Source organism: Heloderma suspectum, chromosome 2, assembly GCF_057233095.1.
Source record: "Heloderma suspectum isolate Gila_16-S chromosome 2, 16-S_ref, whole genome shotgun sequence".
In the NCBI taxonomy this organism is placed as follows: Eukaryota; Metazoa; Chordata; class Lepidosauria; order Squamata; family Helodermatidae; genus Heloderma; species Heloderma suspectum.
In genome coordinates, this window is record NC_139459.1 from 63,696,522 (window position 1) to 63,723,470 (window position 26,949).

General features: G+C 40.8%; 1 protein-coding gene across 4 annotated transcripts in view; it reads left to right on the forward strand.

Annotated features, from left to right (window-relative positions):
* Positions 1-26,949, forward strand: part of LOC146352312 (uncharacterized) — a 109,426-nt gene that overhangs the window by 51,853 nt on the left and 30,624 nt on the right. For all 4 annotated transcript variants that reach the window (XM_084833791.1, XM_084833792.1, XM_084833789.1 and 1 more), the window contains 2 exons: positions 3,226-3,456; positions 24,498-24,656. In XM_084833791.1, coding sequence (XP_084689917.1) covers positions 3,226-3,456; positions 24,498-24,656 — 390 coding nt within the window. The remainder of the gene's footprint in view (positions 1-3,225; positions 3,457-24,497; positions 24,657-26,949) is intronic.

Sequence of the window (26,949 nt, forward strand, 5' to 3'; positions counted from 1 at the left end):
TCTGCGGAGCCGCTGGCCGGCTCTGCAAGCAGCCGGACATCTGGCCGCTGGCTAGCAGGGACGCAAATGGCGGCGGCCATAGCCGCCGCCGTTTGCGTCCCTACATTCAGCCGTGATAGGCTACGTAAATGATAAATGTTCAATAGGCTACGTAAATGTTAAATAGTTACGATAGGCTACGTAAAAACAAAAACAAAAACACGCGTACGCAAATGGCGGCCACGGCTGCCACCATTTGCGTTCCTTATTTTGGCACGTCTTAGTCTATGTAAACATTTATGTAGACTAAGACGGCGAAAATAAGGGGAACACAAATAGCGTAGACGCTATGCTATTTGCGTTCCCCTTATTTTCGCCGTCTTAGTCTACGTAAATGTTTACGTAGACTAAGACGTGCCAAAATAAGGAATGCCGCTGCCATTTGCGTACGCACGTGTGTTTTTTTTTTTTTTTAAGTCAGCCGTGATAGGCTACGTAAACATTTACGTAGTTTTTTTTTTTAAGTACGTTTTATCACTATGTTGTTTTTTTTAAAAAACTGGAAATGGCGGCGGCGGCAGCTGGTTGGAAGACCGGCCGCCACAGCTGCCTCCACCAAACCGGAGCCGCCTCTGGAGCCGCTGCCGCCAGGAAGATCCGCCCAAGGTTAGTCTCGTCCCGGGGGGGGGGGAGGCCATTCCGCCACCGATTTTGGGGGGCCGAATGCGCTGGCATTCGGCCTCCCTGAGATCCGTGGCGGAATTTTCGTACATCCCTACTAAATACGCCCTATAATCCTCTGCAACACATGCAGGTTCCTCAGCTTATGCTCAAGGATTCCTCAGTAGATGGTAAAGGGTTTATTGAAGGTAGTATGTTTGAAAACCACTTGGGCTTAAGGCAATGAAATGAATACATCTGAGCCTGTCATAAGGCTTTCAGAGACGGTCTATCAGCAACATTGGATTTAAATATATATTTGGGACTATTACATTGATGATCATCTGTTGTGAAACACTGACTACCCAGAAGGTGAAGATGTTGGCGTCCTTGAAATAATTCTTTAAACAAAGGAATTCTGCTTTTCAGGAATGAACAGTGAGCCTCAGCAGCCCATCAGGCTGTAGCAACAGTGTTGTGAACGAGCACAAAAAGTGATGGAGCTCAGTTATCTAATACTAAATATCTACAGCCAAAGTTTTGAATTCATGTAAAATTCAGCCTTGCTCACATTTTTTTTTACAGTCCCTTTTGCCCCTTATCTCTATCATCTTGGTGGCATTGGCTGGAGAGAAGGTTGTAAGCAGACAAAAGCTATCTGTCACCCTGCTTTAGGGCACAATCCTGTGGGGATAGGCGGCTGCCTCCGCAGTCGGAGGCGACCACGTATCCAATGCAGGGCAGGAGAAGCATGGTGGGGATTGTCCCCTCCATGCTTTAGCCACCCTGCATTTGCAGCTAGACAGCCAATTTCAGCTGTCTAGCCGTGGGAAGGCGGAGCGGGGGAAGTGGCTGCCAGATGACATGTAGGATGTGTCGTACTGGCATTTCTGCATTCCCCACCCTGGAACGCCCCCTGGAACGCATTTTGGTTGCTCCACACTCCTCTTCCGAGTTCAGAGCACGGGGCTGTTCCGAGCTGCCTGCGAGGCAGCGTGGGAGAGGGGAAAGTTGGTTCTCCAGGAACCGACCTTGGAGCGCAGGCTCCGAGGTCCGTTCCCAGAAACTGACATATCCTATGACTGTCTAGCTGCTGACTAGCAGCCATAGCATTGCTCCCTTATTGTCTTATTTTCTTTAAAGAATTGAGATAAAATAGAGGGTTACAGTCCTTTAAGAGTTATATTCACAAATTGCTTTGATTTCAGTGGGATTGACTTATCTGCAGCTTCACAAGATTGAAGCCTGAGTTTGCATCCCTAAACTCAGCTAATATATACAGTCAAGCCATAGTTTCTTGGGCAAGCACACGTTTCAGGGATAAATTCACTGAGGTGGACCAAGTCCAGCCTATTGATATCTTTTTTTAAAAGATGTTTCTACTTGGTTTGGTGGACTGGGGTCAACAAGTCTACTTCCTTTCTAATTCTGCAGAACCTGTGGTTCTGTGTGATTTATGGGCTTTCTTTTTGGAGCAAAACTACTTCTAATTGTCTTGAATTGTTGTTGGGGTGTGTGTGTGTGTGTGTGTGTACGCATGCGCGCACATACACACACACACACACACACACACCTACCTGTGTTGCAAAAAATCCTTGAAATGAAAATCTTGTTTTCATTTGCAGTTGTCTCTATGTGAAATTTAGAACAATATCAGCTGTGAAATGAATAATTATGTGTAATAGCTGGAGACATTAAATGAGCGCTGAATGAAACTGAAAGATTCAAAATTGTACATAAAAGATGAGAGAAATAACTCATTTTGTGGTGTTCAAGCAACTGTTGGAGTTACGCAGAAATCTGCATGAGCGCTTACATCTAAATGTTTTTGTTTTGGCAAAAGACAAAAGTAGATACGCTGGATCTAATATTCTCTGAAAAAATGATAATCTATTTTTTCATGTTCTTTGGTTATACAATTGTGCATTCTCTTTTTCCCTTACCTTAGCATACACGTAAATGTTTTTATGCTGATTGTTTCAAAGCAAGTTCTTGTTCTTAGCAATGACTTCTTAGTCTTTACTAAATGAAAACATGCTGTTCAATAAATTGCGAGTACAGCTGGCCAAAGGTTTAAACAGGAAAAGGACACAGGATTCTGTGGTAGGTAGAAGATAAACATTCTCTTGTTTATGCGTTTCTAATACTCTGTTTAGAAGTTTGATTTTTTTTTTTTAAAAAAATTCTCCTTTTTATTACTCTAGCTCTGAGCTGTTCTTTTGGAAAAACAATCATTCCTGTTAGGAGGATGGCTTTGATCTCTGTTTTCTTATTTGTTTTAAGAAGCTAGAAGTCTGGTAATTTGTTGTGTTTTATGCTTTGTCAGATCATGCCCCCTCAACACATGTTCTCCACAGATGGCTTGGAGGGATTGGGGTGGGGGGCAGGGGGCGGAGAAGGCAGAATGCCTGGAGTTTGATGTCTCCACTGAAGTTCCCAAGAGACTGTTTTATAAATGTCAGCCTAACCACTGTGGTGCCTGCAGGTGCACAGTTAGGGCATGTGGCCTTTCACCTGGCATAATTAACTTGTTTTTCTTTTCCCAGTGTTTACCATTTCTTGTCTTAACCTTTTTTGTTTTCGCAGAGCGCTCTTGAAGGAAAACTTAGCAAGCTGTGGAGACACCTGCTTGCCATGAGGCAAAATCTGAGTTTCATGCTTGCACCAGGACAGATGTCCTCAGAGGCAGCTCATCACATCCTACCAACTGCTGTTTATGCTCGGCTGATAAATCACGTAGCTCAGTGTCATCGGTCTGTGGAGGAATGTTGCAGTGATTTGCTCACTTTGACACTTCTGGTACCCTCAGCACCTTGGGTGAGTGTTGTATTTGGCATGTTGGAATTGGGTTGCTTCAGAGGCATTTCAAATGCTGCCCAAAATACTGCATTCTCCTAGGTATGCATAATCAAGGCCTATTCTGCCTCTGGCTGTCATGAATACTTCACTCCTGTTTGTTTGCCAGGGAGTGTTTGTTTGCCAGGGACATGAGGTGGCCATTTATTGTCCTTTTAAGAGAGAAAGAATGAAATCAGTTTGCTTGTATCTTGCATTTATCATCAATTAAGTGCTGCACAGAATTTTTTTTTTTAGATATGCATTCTGTGTAGAACGGCTTTTTGATGATGGGCCAGTGTGTCTGAACTGGTATTTCATTTAGGTCTCCTTCTTATGTTACACTCGTGGCCTGGGAGCCACTGCAACCTGGTTCCTCCCATTGCACAGTCTTTCCAGAAAGTGGGGTAACTCTTGCATGGGTAGGAGTTGCAGTGTGAGCTTCTCATATTTCCCCACTGACCCTGGAAGGAACTGGGCTGCACCCAGTTCCACAATGGAGCATGACATGAAAAATGGGCCTTTGATATGAGAAAAGCCACCTTGAGTGCCATTTTCTTCGGTAGAAAGGCAGGGTACAAATGAAATAAATAAAGAACCCCTGCCTAAGGCATGGGCACCTATGTCATGCTGTTTTTGGCACCAGGTGAAGAACTTTTTATTTTCCCAAGCATTTAGTCCTTCAGATTCTGTTGTGCTAAATCTGTTACTGTATTTTAAATCTTTGCAATGCAGTTAGGTTTTACTTTGGTTATTATTTTTATTTTATACTATGATTTTAAATTTTAAATGTTTATATTTCATTTTAGCGTGTAGTATTTTATGGTTTTGTTGTGAACTGCCCAGAGAGGTTTGGCTATTGGGCAGTATAGAAATGTAATAAGTAAGTGAAGTAAATAAATACTGGCAAGTTGCTGCCAGTCAAAGAAGCAAACACCAACCACCCTGCCCCCCCGTCAGCTATAGTTTTCTACTGAACACAGTGTGTTACGACAGCATCAGCAAGGGTGGGCTGATGCTCTTTGTTTCCCCACAGCTGATACCACTGCTGTTGTCCACCTGTGTTTCTTGTCTAGGGTGAGGAATGCAACAATAGTGGTGCCTGCTAGTTTATTGTGGGAATGTGCTGAGTGATTGTGTGGCCAGCTTCTTGGTTTGATGTACTTCTTTGGGGTTGTTTTAAATCAGGAATGTTGATCCTCAGTTGACCCTCAGGCATGGGGGGCCCAGTCTAGCTCTCTGGGGTTCCACAGATGGACATGACCCCCTCCTCATGTGACCAGGTGCTTCCCACTTTTCCCACCCCCCACCCTGATCGTTTTGTGGTTTCCCAGCTTTTCCATGGGTTTTCCCCCGATTCAAAAAGGTTGAAATGCCTTTCCTAAGGCTCAGTTACTGACTTACTAGTCACTAGTATAGTTACTAGTCACTAGTATAGTTACTAGTAAGAGCTTTAAGCTACAGTATGCCGGCAGTTTTCGTATGTTGTCCCCACCCATAACTGGAACACAGCCCCTGAAAACTTCCCCAGAATAGAATTTGACCCTGGAGTTGAAAGAGGTTCTGCACCCCTGTTTTAAAAGTATAGGGGCTCACAAACCAAAGACTAAGCATCTGAAGGATGTTGGTACTAGTATCTAATTTTGGTGAAAAGTAGATTTGTTTGTCACAGGAACACTCCTGTTTGTTGCCAAGAGCCAAGTATACTTTTGGACTAATGAGGTCTTATCATTCTGCTCTATTGGCAGTGTCCATCTGGCCTCAGTGATTGGGGTAGATCTTGTACAGAGGATTTCTTTTTCTGTTGGGGATTGTGGACACTGGGCGGAATCCAGCAGGGTGCTTACACCACTGCCAATTTTCTTGCACCCTGCCAATTCCTGTCCGCAAGCGGCACCCACCTTGTGGAAGAAGATTTAGTGCTTCTTAAACCTTCTGTAGGTTTAGAGCCCAGAATTAATACAAATGAGGAGATTCTGAGCATTCTTTCCTTGATGCCTGCCTGCTGTGGCATATGAAACCACAGAAACCTTTCCTAACATTGTCAAATTATATTCTTGAGAAACTGATATAGCAAATGAATTATAGAACACCTTCTTTTAGAAACACACACACCCCTCCAGCAACATCTCTAGAACAGTTTTGTGCTCCTGTCACAGGGTAAGTATTGGAATAGTCTTGACACTTCTAAAAACTCCAGTATATATCTCAACTGACAAAGTGCTTTCAACAGCTGCTTCCCTGGAAGGAATGGGCTGTCAGTGAGAGGAGCAGCTTGAGCAAGTGTCTTTTCAGAACAAAATGTGAAATTTAACTGTTTCACCTTAATGTAGAAGGAACAGAAACAAACAGGCCGGTAGCAGAAGATGGGCAGTGCTGGCCCAGAAATCGGGAGGATGGGAAACTTTCAACCTTGAGAATTTTGCAACAAAGTTCTCAGATTCTCATCACATTGAAATCAAATGAGCATATTGGGAAGCATGTTTTTTTTTTTTTCCCCATCAAGGCAATAGGGTCTAACACTGTATGTAGATTGTAGTCTCTAGGCATTATTTACAGTGCATTATCATGCAGCCTAATTAGCCATATGATAATTGGATGGCTCACAAATGAACAAAACTCAAGGAAACTATAATAATCTTGTTTGAAATGGGCTTTCCTCACTTATCCTCACTTTATTTCTTTTTGAGGCTTTTTAGCAGTGTCATAGTTAAGCTTTCTTTGAGATTTGTACTTAAGTAGAATTAAAATTGCTCTTTTCTTAAATTTAATTTTGTATTGAATTTTAGATAACTAGGGCTGTAATCCTAGGAATGTTTACTTTGGAGTAAGTGCTATCGAACATTGTGGAGCTTACTTCCAAATAATTATGGTTAGGATTGTGTTGCATGTCTAATATATCCCTTTGAGGAGAATAAAATTCTGTAATATATTAAATCATCATAGCTAACTGTGCAAAATAATTACAAGACGTTTAATATGGCTGAAATGTTTTTATTCCAGTCTTCAGAAATCTCATTACACACATACACACACACACACACACACACACACACTCATTTTACCATTTAATATTTATTTACATTATTCTAATATAAGTAAATACATTTCCTAACTTCGGGGGTGAGTGCTGACACTTATATAGCCAAAGCAGTACCAGTCATGCACAAGAAGGAGCTATCAACAGGGTTGGCAGAACTCCCAAGATTTGCAGAAGAACTTAACTTCAGAAATCTAACCACCAAAGGATTAAAACACAAAACTCAAACACCTCAAAACAGGCAGAAACACTGTTTTACGAGTGCCTCATTCTGGTCTGAAACAGTTCCTATATTTTCTGGGCTTACTTGAAGGGACGCATCCATTCAGTTTCTTTCAAGTGTTGGGGATTGGGTTGCCTGTGGAAGCAGAGCCCTGTGGCTTTTTCTCCAAAGGGAAGAGCTGCTTCACCATCCCAGGACTCAGAAAAATAAGGAGAGGGGGAGTTTAGTTTAGCCCCATTCCCATCCTCCTCCTCTTACCCATGCCTTTATAAAGCTTTTCCTTCTCACCCTCTCCTTCTCTTTTCAAAAAGATAGCACGAGATAAGATCTTGCAAGGCTTACTGGCTGTGGATTTGCAGAATTACATGACATATAAACTATCCCCTACCTGTAAAGCTGTCACAGCCTGAAAGCCCCATCTGACAGCTTCCCCACTCCCCTTGCAGGCCAAAGGGGATGCAAAGAAATTCCCCTCACTAGTGCCAAGATTCTAATAATAAAAAGTAAATACAAACCTTGATTAAAAAACAGGCACATCATTACTATTAAAAGAAAAGTGATGGTGGGGAACCTTCTTGTGCTGACAAACCAAGGACATGAACTCAAACTTTTGTCTTTTCTTTCCAGTGTCTCCTAAAGACATAATTCAAAATGCTCTACAACATTTTGTTAGTTATTTCCAAATGTCTGAATCGCACATATCAATTGTACTTACCTCTTTCTGTTTCCATTTCAGTGCAATCTCATTTCTGGAGATTATTCATGCGTTGAAAGCTAGTTTATCATCTTGGATGTTGAGTGCATTTTTCCAGCATAGCCTATTAAAGCCACTAATTAATCTTAAAGAACAAATTATATGCAATGATTTTATTTTTCCTTGGACTAACTTTTTGACAGATCGATTGTATGCAACAATAATTGGCCCGCACCCTCTTCCCAGCAGGTTAAAGCTCTTATCTCTGAACAGCTGCTGATCAGAGATAGGAGCCAGGAAAGTGGGTGAACCCTGGGGAAGATGCTGATGGGCAGATCAGCTGGGCTGGGCTGCAGGAAAAAGTGTACTGGCTTAGCGGGCTGTACATCAAGTGGTCAAGGGCCTCATGTGACCTGTGGGCCATGGGTTGTGCACCCTGGGTTTAAAGGGCCAGTGAGAAGAAATGCAAATGAGGAAGTTGGTTCCTTTTCTGTTTAGAGTATAACTTCTAAAGTGGAACTTGTAGGTCTCTCCATGGCCCCCATACCCTGTCTCCACGATGAAATCTCAGATCATAGATGGCTACTGGAGCTGAGGGATTGCTTTCCTTGAGAGATATATTAAATTTCCTCAGTGTATGAACTGGTTCTGAGAGGTAAACTACACATAACCCCATGTCTGTATGACGCAGTCCTGACAGTGTTTTTCTTTAGATAGCAATCCTATAGTCCTTGTAGAGAATCCTAGCAACCATAGGATTTTTTGGACTCCCCCTCCTGAAGCCACAGACACAGCTATGACTTTTGGAGGGGGATTCCAAAATCCGATCCCTCCTTCTGCCTCCTCCCTTGCCCCCTTGCAGCCACCATGGAAAGAACTGCAGTGCCTGCTTTCTGTGGTTGCAAAAGTGGATCTCATAGAGATCTGAAAGTGGTTTCAGTGGATGGAGAGGTGCGGGGGGGGGGGGAGGAGAGGAGAGGCCAGGATATGAAAAATCCTATGGCCTCTCTGGCCCCAGCCCTGCCCCCAACAGCACACCTCCTATAGATGGGCTGAGAGGCCTGTCTAAAGGAAATCAAAAGCAGTGTATTAGTGTATTAGCCAATTGGCAGTTTCGACGGTGCCCAGAGTTTATTACTTATTTGGGAATAATTATTCCTAGAAATATATCTCAACTGATTAGTTTAAATTTAAACAAGTTGATTAATGATATTTCACAAGATATAGATAGATGGGCATCTTTAAAGTTGAGTTTATGGGGTAAGGTGAATACACTTAAGTTGAATAACATACCCTGAATTATTTATGTTATACAAGGAATCCCTATACTTAATACCTGGCAAATATTTCCAAAAACTCTGTGCTTTTTTCGTAAATTCTTTTGGGGGTTCCTCTCCACCAAGAATATCTTTAAAAAGGATACAACTTCCAGTTAATGAAGGCTGGTTCGGTTTTCTGGATCTAGCTATGTACCATCGGGCCTATTTGCTGACCTCTACTAAATTTTGGTCATTCCCACTTAAATTAGGTTTTCCTCCGTGGTCAGTATTGAAATCTTCTTGTCTGGAGCCTCTCTTTAAATGGATGGCATTAGGTTCTCAGTATATTAAGGCAGACAGAGCTGCTCCCACAATTTTGGCAGTTAGGGAAGTCTGGTATATAATGTCACATCAGTTACTATTTGATCCATTTTTCCATGCTAAATTGACTTTACGGGGAAATCCAAATTTAAAAATTGGCAAGAAAATGTTTTTATGGTGGACCTGGACAGATAAGATGATCTTTACTTTAGATCAGTTAGTCGGGGTTGATGTTGAGTTTTTGGTATTCTCAATTTTGCAAAATTAATTTGATCTGCCGGCCTCAGCGGAATGGCAGTATTTGCAATTGAAACATTTGTTGGTATCTAGATTTGGTCCTGCTGCTTTTACTGCCTTGGAGTCTCCTTCGCTATTGGAAATACTTATTGAAGCTGATCAGATGTATCGACCTACGATTCATGTTTATGAACATTTATTATCAGTGAATAAATATGACACAAGTGGTTTACAGCAGGAATGGAACAGGGAATTGGAACGTCCTATTTTGCTTAATCAATGGACTGCTGTTTTGGCGTCTGTATCATTTCAGTGAATACCTTATTCAGCAAAATCTCTTGTTTCGGGTCTGTTGGATGCCACAATGTCTTTTTAGTAAAGGCTTGTCAAATTCGGCTAATGGTTGGAGGTGTAATGCAGCCAATGCTTCTTTTATTCATATGTTTTGGGAAAGCCCAATGGCCGCCTCCTTTTGAGAGGAAGTTATTGTATGGATAAATTTTGTATTGGAAACCTCTTTAATATTTACTGATGTAAATGTTCTTTTAAATTACTTATCTGCTTCTTGGAACATAACACATGGTCAGCGTAAATGGATTTTTTGTGCCCTTTTGGTTGCTAAAAGACTGTTACTACGATATTGGAAGGATAATATCTCACTGCCTAGAACGCAATGGACTGAAGACTTAACAACACTAGCAACATTTGAAAGAGTGGTATATAGGCATAACTTGCAAATGGACTTGTATGCGGATATTTGGTCTGCTTTTACTGCAGTTTATGTGTAACCTTCCTCCCCACTTTTTTCTCTTTGAATATTGTAATGTTAGAAACTGAGGATTTTGAACAATTTGTTGTATTTTTATTTTTATTTCATTCTTTTTTACTTTTCTTTCTAGGTTTTGTAAGGTTTTCAGTTTGTTTTGTTTTGTAAAAATTCTCAATAAAAGATTAATTAAAAAAAAAAAAAGGATGGACAGGCAAGAATTGCCTCCATCGTTCCTCTGCCCTGCTGTCATCAACCTAGGAGAGCATTTGAGACTCAGAAGCTACCATCTAATTGGAGGTGCAACATATAAGATTGTGCCCCTAATGAAGAAAAGCCTCTTCCTGTTTTAAATCCCAATTTACAAAGCTGCTTTTCCCCCTGCTGCATTCGAAATACAGGAAAACATGCACTTAGAACACCATGGGAAAGCAGGTGTGGGTGGGTGGGTGGACGGAGCTTTCTGAAACAGAGCAGTGGCCACTGGGGAAAGTTTGAATTCCTGTTCCCCATCTGCTACTTATTTGTTTCAAAGGAGTTCTTCCGGAAGCTGCTTTTCTTCAGAGGAGCTTTCTTCAGGTGTTGGGGCTTTGTTAGACACAAATGTGTGTAACAACTAGTTTATCCCAAAGGCTCAGGTTTTTAGTTGGAGGATGTTAAACACCATCTTGACTTATGACAAAAGTCAGTAGTGTTGTTGATTCTCGGAGCAATGAGAGGCTGTTAACTGTGCATGAGATGAATCTAGAAATGATGAATTCATGTACAGATTGGTATCCTCTGATGTTTAATTATCTGCAAATATTAAGAAGGAATGATAATCTGAAGTATACGCAAATAACTTTTGTTTTTATGACTTAACGTGTGAGCATCAATAATCAGTTGGGAGCTGCTACTTGAAGATATTCTTGTTAATGTGATGGGTACCAAACAGTGAATATGCTTCAAGAAATTAATTGTTTTGTGGTGAAATTCAGAAGCAAGTCTGTATGATGTTTTTCTTAAAACAATTCAGTAAAAAGCCTTTTTACTAAGAAAAGCACAGACATTAGGGGCAAAGAGACCACTCATCTATTGGTTTTCAGCCCAGGAAGAATGTTAGGTTTCAGCTGAAGCCAAGAGACGCCAAATCTAAAATATATTTTGCCCTTCCAGATTTACAGGCAACTTGCAGTTGATAGATGTACAATTGTTAAATGGAGAACTCCCTTTTCTTTCCTGTTTGAGGTCTCCTGTAGTCTACCATTTATGTCTCCCATGTAAACAATGATCAAGGAAGGATTGAGAAACATCATTTTCACTGCAAAATACCACACAAATGTTTGTGAGAATAAGATGAGAAAACCTTGGTTAAGCCCCCCCTCCCCAGCATTTGAAGGATCAGCTGGATCCAAATATGACACATCACCTGTTTGGGAGGGTAAGGTTGATTTTGGCTACCCTGTTGCTCCTTCTCCCTGTAGGTGATTAGTAATGTCGAAACTAATTATGCCAAACATCTGTCCAGCCAACTGCTGTACTTTAAGATCTTTGGATAGAGGTAGGTCGATATGTTGTTGTTGTTCAGTCGTTCAGTTGTGTCCGACTCTTCGTGACCCCATGGACCATAGCATGCCAGGCCTTCCTGTCCTCCGCTCTCTCCCGGAGTGTGCTGAAGTTCATATTCATTGCATCCGTGATGCTATCTAGCCATCTCATCCTCTGCCGTCCCCTTCTCCTTTTGCCTTCAATCTTTCCCAGCATCAGGGTCTATTCCAGTGGGTTTTCTCTTCGCATTACGTGGCCAAAATATTTGAGCTTCAGCTTCAGTATCTGTCCTTCCAATGAGCACTCAGGGTTGATTTCCTTTAGGATTGACTGATTTGCCCTCCTTGTAGTCCAGGGGACTCGTAAGAGTCTTCTCCAGCACCACAGTTCGAAAGCATCAATTCTTCAGCTCTCAGCCTTCCTTATAGTCCACCTCTCACAGCCATACATTACTACTGGGAAAACCATAGCTTTGATTATACGACCCTTTGTCGGCAAGGTGATCTCTCTGCTTCTTATTATGCTGTCTAGGTGTGCCATAGCTTTCCTCCCAAGGACCAAGCGTCTTTTAATTTCATGGCTACAGTCACTGTCTGCGGTGATCTTGGAGCCCAAGAAAGTAAAATCTGTCACTGCTTCCGTTTCTTCCCCTTCTATATGCCAGGAAGTGATGGGGCCAGATGCCATGATCTTTGTTTTTTTAATGTTGAGTTTCAAGCCAGCGTTTGCACTCTCCACTTTCACCTTCAACAAGAGGCTCTTTAGATCCTCTTCGCTTTCTGCCATTAGGGTGGTATCGTCTGCGTATGTGAGGTTGTTGATCATTCTCCCGGCAACCTTAATTCCGACCTGTGATTCATCCAACCCGGTGTTTCTCATAATGTACTCTGCATATAAATTAAATAAGCAGGGCGACAATATACAGCCTTGTCATACTCCTTTCCCGATTTTGAACCAGTTGGTTGTTCCATGTCCGTTTCTTACTGTTGCTTCTTGACCCTCATACAGGTTTCTCAGGAGATAGGTAAGGTGGTCTGGTACTCCCATCTCTTTAAGAATTTGCCATAGTTTGTTGTGATCCACACAATCAAAGGCTTTAGCGTAGTCAATGAAGCAGAAATAGATGTTTTTCTGGAATTCTCTTGCTTTCTCCATGATCCAGCGAAAGTTGGCGATTTGATCTCTAGTTCCTCTGCCTCCTCGAAACCCCGCTTGTACTTCCGGTAGTTCTCGGTTCACATACTGCTGAAGCCTAGCTTGTAGGATTTTGAGCATAACCTTGCTGGCATGTGAAATGAGCGCAATTGTGCGGTAGTTTGAACACTCTTTGGCATTGCCCTTCTTTGGAATTGGAATGTAAACTGACCTTTTCCAGTCTTGTGGCCACTGTTGAGTGTTCCAAATGTGTTGGCATATTGAGTGCAGCACTTTAACAGCATCATCTTTTAGGATTTTAAATAGCTCAGCTGGAATACTGTCATCTCCACTAGCTTTGTTGTTAGTAATGCTCCGTAAGGCCCACTTGACTTCACTCTCTAGGATGTCCGGCTCAAGTTCAGTGACCGCACTAACAAGGCTATCAGGGACATTCAGATCTTTCCTGTATAGTTCTTCTGTGTATTCTTTCCACCTCTTCTTCATCTCATCTGCTTCTGTTAGGTCCCTGCCTTCTTTGTCCTTTATCATGCCTATCTTTGCACAAAAGGTTCCCTTGATATCTCTGATTTTCTTGAAAAGATCTCTAGTCTTTTCCATTCTATTGTTTTCCTCCATTTCTTTGCATTGTTCATTTAAGAAGGCCTTCTTGTCTCTCCTTGCTATTCTCTGGAACTCTGCATTCAGTTGGATATGTCTTCCCCTTTCTCCCTTGCTTTTCGCTTTCCTTCTTTCCTCAGCTACTTGTAAAGGCTCATCAGACAGCCACTTGGCTTTCTTGCATTTCTTTTTCTTTGGGATGGATGTCATTGCTGCCTCCTGAACAATGTTACGGACCTCCGTCCATAGTTCCTCAGGCGATCTGTCTATCAGGTCTAATCCCTTAAACCTATTCCTCACCTAAGGGATATGATTGAGGTCATACCTGAATGGTTTAGTGGTTTTCCTTACGTTCTTCAATTTAAGCCAAAATTTTGCAAGAAGCAGCTCATGATCTGAGCCACAGTCAGCTCCAGGTCTTGTTTTTACTGACTGTATAGAGCTTCTCCATCTTTGGTTGCAAAGGACATAATCAATCTGATTTCAGTATTGACCATCTGGTGATGTCCATGCGTAGAGTCGCCTCTTGTGCTGTTGGAAAAGAGTGTTTGCTATGATCAGCATGTTCTCTTGGCAAAACTCTATTAGCTTTTGTCCTGCTTCATTTTGTACACCAAAGCCATGTTTGCCTGTTATCCTGGTGATTTCTTGACTTCCTACTTTAGCATTCCAATCCCCTATGATGAAGAGGACATCTTTTTTGGTGTTAGTTCTAGAAGGTGTTGTAGGTCTTCATAGAACCGATCAACCTCAGCTTCTTTGGCCTCAGTGGTTGGGGCATAGACTTGAATTACTGTGATGTTGAATGGTTTGCCTTGGATTCGTACTGAGATCATTCTATTGTTTTTGAGATTGTACCCCAGTACTGCTTTTCCCACCCTTTTGTTGACTATGAGTGCTACTCCATTTCTTCTAAGGGATTCTTGCCCACAGTAATAGATATAATGGTCACCTGAATTAAATTCGCCCATGCTTGTCCATTTTAGTTTGCTGATTCCCAAGATGTTGATGTTCAATCTTGCCATCTCATGTTTGACCACCTCCAGCTTACCTTGATTCATTGATCTGACATTCCAGGTTCCTAAACAATATTGTTCTTTACAGCATTGGACTTTCTTTTCACCACCAGACACATCCACAGCTGAGTGTCCTTTCGGCTTTGGCCCAGCCGCTTCCTTCTTTCTGGCACTACTTGGAAATTCCCTCTGCTCTTCTCCAGTAGTATATTGGACACCTTCCGACCTGAGGGGCTCATCTTCTGGCATCATATCTTTTAGCCTTGTGATACGTTCCATGGGGTTTTCTTGGCAAGAATACTGGAGTGGGTTGCCATTTCCTTCTCCAGTGGACCACATTTTGTCAGAACTCTCCACCATGACCTGTCCATCTTGGGTGGCCCTGCACGGCATAGCTTATGGCTTCACTGAGTTACGCAAGCCCCTTCGCCACAACAAGGCAGTGATCCATGAATGGGAAGGTCGATATAAGCTCCTCTTAAAACTTCTGGCTCCAGTTGGCATAGCACAGAATTTACTTAGAAAGATTTGAGTTAAGGGTTGTGTTCATTCAAAGTCCTTTCAGTACCTCGAGCTCCACGTGGATCATGTGCAATGCATCAGTGAATGGTTTTCAACAAGCCCCCCAATCAGTTTGCCAGAATACATTTAGATGTTTTTTGTATTTTTCTTCTCTAGAGTTAGTTCAAGGGGCATAATATGCTACATGATCTAATTCAGTTAAGGACCCCTTATCAAAATATATTAGAGCAGGGAGGGATATCTTTATGTAGTGTTTTTTAAAAACACATGGTTGTATTGTATGAGGCTGACTTTATTTTTCTTTATTGAAGTAACCTTAAAATTATTTTGAAAAAGGGCATGAATTTCTCATTACTTTTTCAGAAACAAATATCTCTTATACCACAATTTATATATAAATCTTATATACTACTATTTTACATTATTTTATGTTATATTTACATATTATTTTGCTGGCATCAGCTAGGATTGAAGTTGTATTTTGGAAATAGCCTTGTTTGCCTGAATCAGCTGATCTAGCAAACAATATCTTAATTAATAATTAACAGGGATGCAGGCCTAATTATCTCTAATTTGTTTTTTTGAATGTAATATCCGCCCTATATGAGAACACAAGCACCTAACCTTCTCTAGAGGGTTGTGAACAGTTATTTATGGTGTTAGTAAGCAAGGACATTTAGTGCCTTAGGTTAGTGAGATACTGGTAAGTGGGTGGCTGTGATGAATTATTTAGTAGTCCTTTTATGGTTTTTTCCATGGAGGTGGAGAGAAAGGGGTTTTCCTGGTCTCATGAATAAGCCTATACTCTTGGGAGTGCAAGAACCAAAGAAAAAGAAATTAGTAACTGACAGCTGATGCTTTCTGCCACTAGTTTGATAGGAGTGTTGTAGCAGGATTCCTTGACTCCCATTGGATTCTCTGGTACGTTTGGCTAAATTGTTCTGTAAAAGAACTTTCCATTATATCACTCATATATAGAAGCAAGCAGTCAGAGGAAAAGGAGCTGTTCATTCATTTATTAGAGAACTTCAACTTGTTTATACTGCTGGAATCTTTGGAAGCAACTGTAGTACCTCCTGTGCCCTTGGTATATTAGATGTTGAGTCTCATTCCTTACTTGAGTCTTAAACGTCAAATGTGAGCCATACACCCAGAGATTGCAAATCAGTTCTGTTTGTAAGAATCAGATGAAACATACACAGTTCTCAAATCTCTCTGCCCAATTCTCAGAGGTGGCATATGCAGTTTGAGGATAAAGTGTGAACTCCTCTGGCAATTTCCAGCCCATTTGAGATCACAAATATGGGCCCCTGAATCCCATCCCCATATTGGGGGTGTTTGGACGATTGCAGGGGGAAAAGAAGCCATTCTGGCTTCTCCCCCCACCCCTGCGCGTGCCGTACACATGCCTGTTATTTACACAATTACCTGTGCTGCAGCGTGGGGTGGCGTGTCATGTGAATCTGGTGCACGGCATGGCAGGGATGGCTTCATACCCACCCTGCAACCCCTACCGCACATTGTGGGTAGTGTGCCAACCCAGTGCGCCAACCAGTGCTGCAGTGCAGGTAATTATGTAAACAATAGGTGGGGTGGGGAGAGAAGCCACGATGGCTTCTTTTCCCTCTGTGATCGTCCAGAACTGGACGCTACCTTGATAGACGGCAGAGTTGTGTGGATTGATAGCCTGCTCTTCAGTTTTGTCCCCAGTATGCTTTGGATGCTTCAAAACCTTTTTTCATTCCTCAGGGAGGGTTGTCTGAACACTACTTGGTAATTCTTCAGCTGCATGAATCATCTCACCAAGTCTGAAATAAGAATATCAGAAACACGGAAGTATTTATAATGCATCACAGCAGAACCACTAGACAAACCACTTAGATGTGATAATATTTCATAAATGTTTAAAGAAAACTATATGCTAAATTTGTTCCACAAAAGTAAGTGTTCCTGTCACCTTGTTTGTTCATTCCTAGGGCCAGTAAACCCTGTTATCTTCCATTGTCTCTCCATGACTCCTGCTTCAGCTAAGTTGTGTTGTAAGAGAAGGGAAAAAAGCCACCCTTCTCTGTATTTTTCATTTCCTGTCAGCACTGTGCTGAAATTTCACAGCTATATAATTCTGGCTTTCACAAGTGATACAAGATCTGTGTCTAGTATCCTCATTTCTGGTTTGTGGTCCATAAGGAAAGGAGCTCTCCAGGCATCAGAGTTGGCACTCGGGATTGTCGCTTGCATTCTCTCATGCCTCGCTTTTAACTTATTTTTGTGTGTGAACTATTGTAGAGAGAGAGTGTCAGGGTGGACACTGAGCCCATAGAATCCCAGAGTAGTTCTGATTCTGAGGAAGAGCAGTTGCTTCTGGGAGAGGAGCACACTCCTCTTTCCCAGGGCCCACAGCTGACGGAGATTCCTCCCACCAGCATTCCTAGATTAGATAGCAGTCCAGGGAGTGACCGAGCGCGGGAAGTAGTCTTGGTGGATGTGCGATGCCGACGCAGAGAGCGGCACCAAATGGAGGGCGCAGAAAGGAGGCGTAGTGCCCGGTTGGCGTGCAAACAACGGCTGCGCCCAGAGGATCCAAGGGAAAAGGGGAGGGACTCTCCCTAGTCCTTAAGTTCAAGGGTCTGCCAGTAATTCCCTTTCAAACGGGGACCAACTGTTCCAACTTAGGGCATAGGTACTGTGCTGCTCAGATCTAGTTGCAAACAGTAGAGTTGTTAAGTTGTAAAAGAAGAATAAAGCTTTGAAAGGAATCCCTTTGTCTGTGTCTGGACTTAGCTACTGGATTAGACTGAGAGAGGCCTCCAAGGAGGCCTTGACAGAGAGCAAGGAGTGCATTTGTGTATGTAAGTACTTAATTGTCAAAGCAGAAACACCATAGCCATTGTGAAATTAACAGGTTCTATCCATAGGACTGTGTGAAAGTGCCCAGACACTGACCAAGCTCCTGCCCTTTCCTACTTTTATCTTTTATTGAGCTCCTTGGTCCCTGGCTTGAACAGTTTTTTTTTCTAATAACTTTGGTAGATGCGTGTCTGCATCCTCCTTAATAGCTATTGAGCCTGCAAAATAGCACGATAGCTTCATAGTTAAGGAGCTCTGGGCTTAGTTGGCTCCCATATCTGTCTGAACATCCAGATTTTGGCTTCATTCTTTATGACTGCCTGGGAAAACACTGGCAATAACTGAAATGGAATCTGCAAGGATGCCTTGGGTTTCAATAAATGAAGCTCTCCCTTTTTACAACATAGGCTTTGGGACAGTAAGGAAACAATGACATTGTGTTGGTTTCTTAAGCCAGGTAGACATGGATTTCTAGCAGTTTTTCCATTAATGCCTTCTCAGGAGCTCCAGCCTCAACAATAATGAATAGAAATTCATTGTGGTGGCAAGTACTGCTGCACACTTCCAGAAGCAATTTTGCCTTAGATAATACATAAAAGAATTGTGTTTTCACATTCAAGGAAGTAATATATCATGTGTAACTATCAAAAGCAGCATGAGTATTTTAACATGATAACTGTTACATAAGATAATATTTGGTCAGTCTCCCTCCTTTCTGGAAGTTATTACTCTGCTTAGCATGGATGTGGGGTCCCATCTTGTTATTGGCCTTCAGGAAAGAATACTGGTTTTATTTTACTCTCAAGCAAGCACATTTTTTTTATCTTCCAAATCTACAGGAATATATGTTGGTTTCTTTTTTTTAAAGATAGCTTTGAAAGGTATAAACAGATTAAAACAGATATCTGCTGTTAGAGAGAACAAGCATCTGACTCCTACACGAGTCCAAAATAAGAAAGGTTTAAAGTTAAGATTTTCCTATATATGCATATTTAAATCCAAATATCCCCTGAGTTTAATGACTCGAATTAGAAAATGGATATATATGTTTGATGGATCAGTTTGATTATTTGTACATGAACCTTAAATCCATTGGCTGATCCTTAAGGTTGCATAACATAGGCTCAATTGATCATTGTGCAATTTCCCACTGATAACAGCTGTATGCCTTTTGTGTTTGTGTATAATTGCATTGTTGTAATGCACACATGTACTGATTGCTGTTATGTATTGACAGATTAGTATTTCAACCAATTTTACTTATTTTGCTTTGGAGCTTAATCAAAAACTGTGCTGGAATAGACAATTTATAAATAACTTTAGAATAACAAGAGAAATTCCAGGGCATTAACTCTTCTGCTTCTATTTTATTTCATAAGGGTGCTGATTAACATTAGTGGCTAAAAGTCAGACAATACAATACTACAAGAGGCAGCGATATATTGCCCCATCAGAATAACAATGCCAAAGCAAATTTAAATACCTAAGTTCTGTTGGTAAGGTTGTCAAGGTCACTCTGAATAGCAGATTCCATTGTTCCTGCTTTAATCAAGTGTAATAGAGTACTCACTGGCACAACATACAGCATCATGTTTAGATTGGGTAATAATATAGCATCGACATGAAAGTCAAAATGAACTGTTAAAATAAAACATTAGTAACATTAAATCTGAATTTGTAGTGGAAGCAGATCTCTAACTTAAAGCTTAAAATATGAAATAAATAAAAATGTTAAAGAACATGCAGGTTGCTGCCACCTACAGATCAAAACAGCAGATGTGGTTGCTTTCCATGATGGAAATGCTATTTACTTTGGTCTGTAGATGGCAGTAGCTTGCCATATTAATGGCTTGTAGAGACTTTCCTGCTTAAGTGGTGATTTTTAATGCTTTGATGAAGCATACAAATTAAAACCAATTTATAGTGCCAGTGTATTTGTGACCCAATATAATTCAATGGGCAGTATTTTTGGTTTGGAAATGGGAGGCCTGTGTTCACATTCCTGTTCAACCATGGACATGCTTGGCATCAACTTGCAGGGGATGATCGATCAGCACCAGTGCTTTATCTTTTAAAATAAATGTTAATGCTAGCTGTCTTCATAAAGTTGTTGTGAGATAAATACTATAAAGTGCCTTGAACTTTAAAGTGTTGTTGATGAGGGGAGATGGAGCAACACTGAACTGAGGCTCCCAGTTCATCGCTTGTGCAATGCTACTGCTTTATATAAATTCTCAGCACTCCAAGTTGGCTGCATTTCATGCTCTGAGTACATCGGAACCTTCTCCTGTGTTTTGTATTGTGATGAATAAATGAAATGGTTATTCTTATTAAGAACATAACATAAGAACCTAAGAACCATGTTGGATCATGCTGGATCTTGTCCAGCACTCTGTTAGCATAGTGGTCAACCAGATGCCCATGAGAGGCCCAGAAGCAGTACATTATTACAGACGGAGTTTCACAGTTGTCACAATGATTGTCATCTCATCCCTGCACCATGTTACTTACCATTCAGAAAGGTGCATAGGGAAAGCATGATATCTTGTATAATTTTAGCATTATGCTTCTGTATAACATGAGCACTTATAAGTAGCTTCATGCTGCCAGCCAGTAGCATGTTGGTAAAAATAAATGGGATCTCGCATTTTGCGAAAGCTTTTCTCTGCACAATAAGCGGGACTAAATAGAGAGAATATAAGCCCAAAAGTGAACGGAAGAAGTTGCCCAGAATCTTAGTGACTTCCTCCCATTGATTTTTCTCTATTTTGCCTTGGCATAAATACTGGTTGCCTTTTCCCCTACTTGAGATCTTAGACTTTCATCTGGTTAGCTACATTCCTGAAAACTAACAATATGATGAAAGATGATGCTCATTCCCTTTTAGTTTCAGCAGAAAGCCTTAATGAGTAAGAGAAGAAAATAGAAACTACTAAGAAATCTAAAGTATAGGCTACAAAGTATAAACTAGCATTTCAGTTGTATTAAGGAAATGTGCAATGAGTTCTTGGAAGTTCAGGTGAGTTGTTGGTATCCAGTAGTGAAGTACCTGTCAGGACAGAGGATGAGGACAAAGTGCTTGTGTATCTTCCGTTTGCTGTTGTGGATTGAGAAGCAAACCTCAGTCTGGTTCTCCCAAGGAAGAACTGTTCCTGATCCTCCTTGCCCTGCAACAGTGGCAGCCTTATTCCTTTGAATATGCTTCCCCTTGGAGAGGATGAAGAAAGCACAGGACTTCTTCTTGAACAGGAGAACTACACTTTACTCTTGTCTCACAGTGTTGTGCAGGGAATCCCTGGCTTTCTTCACCCTCTCTCTTCATTGTAATAGGTTCCATGCATAGGGACTCATTGCCTCTATGGGATTCCTTTCCAATTTTATAATTTCAAGATGTCATAAATTTATATATTTAAGTTTATAACAGACCAAGTTCATTATGTTTTTGCGTTTGTGACATTGAAACAATAATATACATCAAAATTTAACCAGTTGTGGACTACATTGAGTGGGGAGAATCTCTGACAACTGGACAGAGGTGTCTTGTGCGAGTGGGAAAGTGGTCCAATAAGCTGTCTCCTGCCATTGCAGTCCCCTGTGACACATCCTCGGCCTTTTCTGAAGGGTCCTCTGACTCTCAGGAGAGGGTTTTGGTTTGTGCAGGAAGATGGATCAGGAAATCCCTGTTGTGTGAACAGACATCCACTTTCAAAGCGTTGGATACAACATCCTTGTCTCCAACATCTTGAGCCCATTTTTCTATAGGAACTTTTACTTGTTTCAGTTTTCATTCATATTATTAAACATTTGATAAAATCTGTTTACTATTAACAGTTATCTGTTTTTGAAAACATAGGGTAGGATCTAATGTTGCCCTACCACTGGTGGCCAGTGCCGCCCGCTCTGGTGTGCATCTGGCAGGCCCCTACTGCTGGCAGTGGCAATATAGCACTTCTGGTGGCAAGCCCCCAAACGACCAGAAATGCAAGTTTCTGGAAGGGGCAGGGCACACCTTCTAGAAACAAGCATTTCCGGTCGTTTGGAGGCTTGCCCCAGACGTGCTGTACTGCTGCCGCCAGCGGTAGGGGCTGTGCGCATACCAGAACTGGCAGTGCTTGTTGCCAGTGGTAGGCCACCATTGGCTCCTACTCATAGTTCTCAGATATGAGTTTGGGTTTTAAAGAGATGTAAATATATCACAGCCTAAAAGAACTGAAAAAACATGTAGGATTTGACCAGTTTATTTTGAACTTAATTTTACTGTAGGCTATCACCACCTTTATATCTATGTATTTCCTCACTCTGTATTAAATTTTTAGTTGTCTATTACTTCAAGTCCTTGCTGATTTGGGGCTGTGCCATATTCTATATTTAGGTTTGATAATAGTTATTTTTCTTTGGGGTATGAATGGTTATTTAACTGTATACAGAGATGCCAAGAAGTGCTTGCTCAATTTCACACATGTATCGTTGTGGATTGTGAATACAATCCATTACCAAATTAATACAGCTACAATGATAAAAGGATTGTATTAAAAGCTGCTTTCCGTATGTGGAAGATGTCCTATGCTGTTTTATCCTTTGCACTAGAGTGCTTTGTAAAAAAAATGAAGCTACATTCAACAGTGTTCTTCCATTTGTTTCTTCCTTTATCTGCTCTTCTATACTTTTATTTCCAGTATTTCATTATTTTCTTATTTAACACATTCAGCTCTTTTGCCTCTCATGTCCTTTTATCCAACATATTTTAATACACTTTTGGATCAGAAACTGTTAATACAGTATCATCCATGTACATTTTGATTTTATTCATATATTTAATAGCAAACCCTTTTATTTTACTATTTTATCATTGCTAATGGCTGTAAAGCTTGCACAAATACAGCTGACAACAGACAGCTTTGCCTAGTACCTTTTAGTTTGATAAAAAAAAATGGATAGTTGTCTGTTTAGTATTACATGTGCTTTTGGGGTATTATAAGTGTTATCCAGGTTGTTAAGGACATGTAAAGGACATCCAGGTTGTAATGGATTTCAGAACCTTAAACGAATAAACCCTCTCCACATTGTCAAAAGCTTTTCAGTATCGAGAAAGACAAACAGAGCCATTTCTTCCTTTTTACTTAAGAAATCTGTCATGTGCATGGCCTTTCATACAGTATCCATCACTCTTGGATTTCATAAGAAACCAGTCTGAAAAGGAGAGTATAATTTTTTTAAAATTTACTCGCTTTGCTAATATAGAAAAGATATGTTACCAAAGAAGATAAATGTCCTTCTTTATAAATGATGGTGATTTTTGCTTCAGCCACATACCTCAGGTAGCTTACTGCTTGCCAAAATCTTATTGATGGTTTTCAGCAAGTATCTTAACAAATGTTTATAATAAACTTCAGTCAAATGGTCTGGTACTAGAGCTTTGTTCTTTAAAGATTTAAGAGCACCATATTCCTGTTTGTTTGAATAGGTCTATCCAGCTCTCTTTGGTCTTCCCCTATTGTCTTTGGAATATTAGACTTTAAAAGATTCTCCTTTATTTTCATTTGGCTGGGACTACTAGCTTTATTTTTTAAAAGTTTTATTATACTTTAGAAATTCACCCAAGATTCCTTTTGTGTATTTACAAAGTCTTCTGCGGTCTTTCAGATTGATGATACCCGTTTCCTTTTCTCTTCAGTCTCTAATTGATAGCATAATAATGTATCGGGTTTATTAGTTTTTGCAAAACATGTTGTTTTGCAAAATTAATTCTCTTGTATGTTTTATATGCATCCATGAGGTCTAGTAGTTTCTATTTTTATCACACAGATAAAAAACATGAATCAGGTCGCAATAAATTATAATCAGTTCAATTGTTGATGGAGTTTTGATCTCTGATTCATGACGCCTAAATCCCCTGCTGAAAATGTTTTCTCTACAGCTTTTTCTGACTTCTGTTATTAATTGTACACTTTCAAAAGGCTTTGTAGCACTTAGACTATGACTTAGTCTAGTCATAAACTTTAAATTAAGCAGAGAAGCAATTAATTTATTAGGAAACTGATAGGTGATTATACCTTTTTGTACTACACTGCATTTTAACATTCCTTGTACAGCTTTCAGTATAGAAAATATTGATTGCAAGGTTTGTAGATACATACTGTTTAGCAGATATGAAGATAGACAATATGATGTTTAGAAGGAAATACTTTGAATACCATCAGTATTTAATGGCACATAATTCTCCAATTTAATTACTCCTTGATTATTTCAAATGGCAGGTCAAATTTCAAAATAGAAAAGACACACACACACACACACACACACCATAAAATGAAAACAAAAAACACTGAGCTCAAACATGTATCTTTGGGCATTACTTACCACACAACTTCATAATCATTGAGCATCATTGTAATTAGTAGGTGGCAACTGAATTGCTAGAAATACTGTGGCAGTGGATGCTGTTGTCTGCTATCTTATCTCTTCTACTGTTCTTAAAGTGCTTTTGATGTGATTGCTAGGGGATCATAGTGACAGCCATCTTAACTGCACCATAGGAGCATATGTAAATTAAGTGATTATCAGCTTCAACAGAAAGCAATGATTAAAAGTACTATCCCACAACGTATTTATTTTTATGTTATGTTATGTTATGTTATGTTATTTTATTTTAAAGTTAATATATTTCTATACTGCCCCATAGCTGAAGCTCTCTGTATTAACTTTACATGTGGATTTTCTGTTTCCACTTGTGTTTCATGGAAAGGAATATAGTGTCTCTTTTAAAATGATGTTTTGCAATGGTCTTTTTTTAGTACTTTTCCAAATGTTTTTCAGGAAATCCTGGAGAATTCCTTGAGCCCGGAGTTTACTGTGGAGAATGTGCTTGCGACGCTTCCAGCCTTCCCCAAAGGTGCCCCTCAGCAACGTGCTAAAAGGGCAGTAGAAGCCCTGGTAAAGGCTCAGAATTATTCCAGGCAAATGGCAATGCAACAGGTGAGGAAATGGGGGAGTTTATTGAAGCTTAACATTCTTTTTCTTTTTTAAACCAGCTTTTGACCTACTTTGTAGTTTTGAGTCATTTTTTCTTTATAGAATCATAGAATAGTAGGGTTGGAAGGAGCCTACAAGGCCATCGCGTTCAACACCCTGCTCAATGCAGGAATCCAAGTCAGAGCATTCCTGACAGATGGCTGTCCAGCCTCGTCTTGAATGCCTCCAGTGTGGGAGAGCCCACCACCTCCCTAGGTAATTGGTTCCGTTGTCGTATTGCTCTTACAGTCAGGAAGTTTTTCCTGATGTTCAGCCGGAATCTGGCTTCCTGTAACTTGAGCCCATGATTCCGTGTCCTGCACTCTGGGATGATCAAGAAGAGATCCTGGCCTTCTTCTCTGTGACAACCTTTCAAGTACTTGAAGAGTGCTATCATATCTCCCCTCAGTCTTCTCTTCTCAAGGCTAAACATGCCCAGTTCTTTCAGTCTCTCTTCATAGGGCTTTGTTCATCTTTGTTACCCTCCTCTGAACCCTCTCCAGTTTGTCTGCATCCTTCTTAAAGTGTGGTGCCCAGAACTGGACACAGTACTCCAGATGAGGCCTAACCAGTGCTGAGTAGAGGGGAACTAGTACTTCCTGGGATGTGGAAGCTATGCTTCTATTAATGCAGCCCAAAATAGCATTGGCCTTTTTTGCAGCCACATCACATTGTTGGCTCATATTCAGCTTGTGATCGACATCAATTCCAAGATCTTTCTCGCTTGTAGTGTTGTTGAGCCACGTATCCCCCATCTTGTAACTGTGCATTAGATTTCGTTTTCCTAGGTGCAGAACTTGGCATTTATCCCTATTAAATGTCATTCTGTTGTTTTCTGCCCAGCGCTCCAGTCTATCCAGATCACTTTGAATTTTGTTTCTGTCTTCCAAAGTATTAGCTATCCCGCCCAATGTTGTGTCATTTGCAAATTTGATCAGCATTCCCTGCACCTCCTCCTCCAAGTCATTCATAAAAATGTTGAAGAGCACTGGGCCCAGGACTGAGCCCTGCGGTACCCCACTTGTTACCTCTCCCAAGTTTGAGAAGGTCCCATTGATAAGCACACTTTGAGTCTGATTCTGCAGCCAACTGTGGATCCACTGGATCATTGTTTCATCTAGCCCACTTTGAGCTAGTTTGCTCATCAGGATATCATGGATATCTTTATGCTATCCTTAATAAATTGCAAATGTATAAAGGTTAGGATTGCTTTGTCAAGTTGTCTAATGGCTGTGCAAGCATTATTCTCACTCCTTGCTGGCAAGGCCATTTTTTGTGGCTTTCATGCAAATGAAATGGGAGCTTATGGGTACAATGGGAGCTTATGAATACTGCTACTCATGGCCAGGTCTTGAGGCACACAGAAACATGGCCAGTCATTCCCTTAAAAGAGAAACTTAAATACAATTTGGAGATGTCCTCATTCTTTCTACTGATTTTAAGAATCAGTGAGGTGTATTAAAATAATCAAGAGGGTCTGCAGGACTTCCTTCTGTGGGCTCCACTGTCCTGTCCAGTTAAGAACCTGTTGCACGAGTGGTGGGTCCCACTGGTGCACACGTAGTGTTGGATACTACCCTGAGTAAGCTAATAACAGAATTTCTTCCTAAGGAACTTATGAACTGTTTAAGCAAGAGTCTGTTTGTTAGAAGGTCATTTTCTTAAAAGCATGATCAAATTTAGTTAGCATTTGAATTGGCATTTGTCTTTCCCTAGGTAATGAATCCGCAGTTATGATCTTTTCTTTTCACATCTTCTCTTTCATCTGATTTTTAAATGTTGCATCAGCTAGAAAATAGACCTCTCCAAATTTGAGTTTGCATAGCCTACCAGGCGTTTTGCAATTTAATGGACCCCTTCTAGATAGGAGTCTCTTAGTTGAGCTCTTTGAGCATCTTGCTTGAGGCTGCTCCGGGTCATCAATGGAAATCTCTCCAAAATGCAGGCTACAGTCTAGAAGACTGACATACATATAGTGCAGGGAGCAGTGTTGGCACCTTGAACCTTGGTTGGTTGGTTGGTTGGTTGGTTCTGTTGTAGTTCTTGCTGCTGAAGAGACAAACTGCTTGTCGTTTGGCAGTGGGATCTGCTGTGGCAAAACCCAGCAAATATTAGCTTTTCTTTTTCAACTGAAGCTTTAATTAAGTACAAACCTTTCTTCCTTCTAACTGTATGTGGGTCTTTTGGGGTGAGGAGGAAGGAGGATCTGCAAACTGCATTCTGGCTCCATGTGAAAGCAGGACCGTTTGAGACAAAT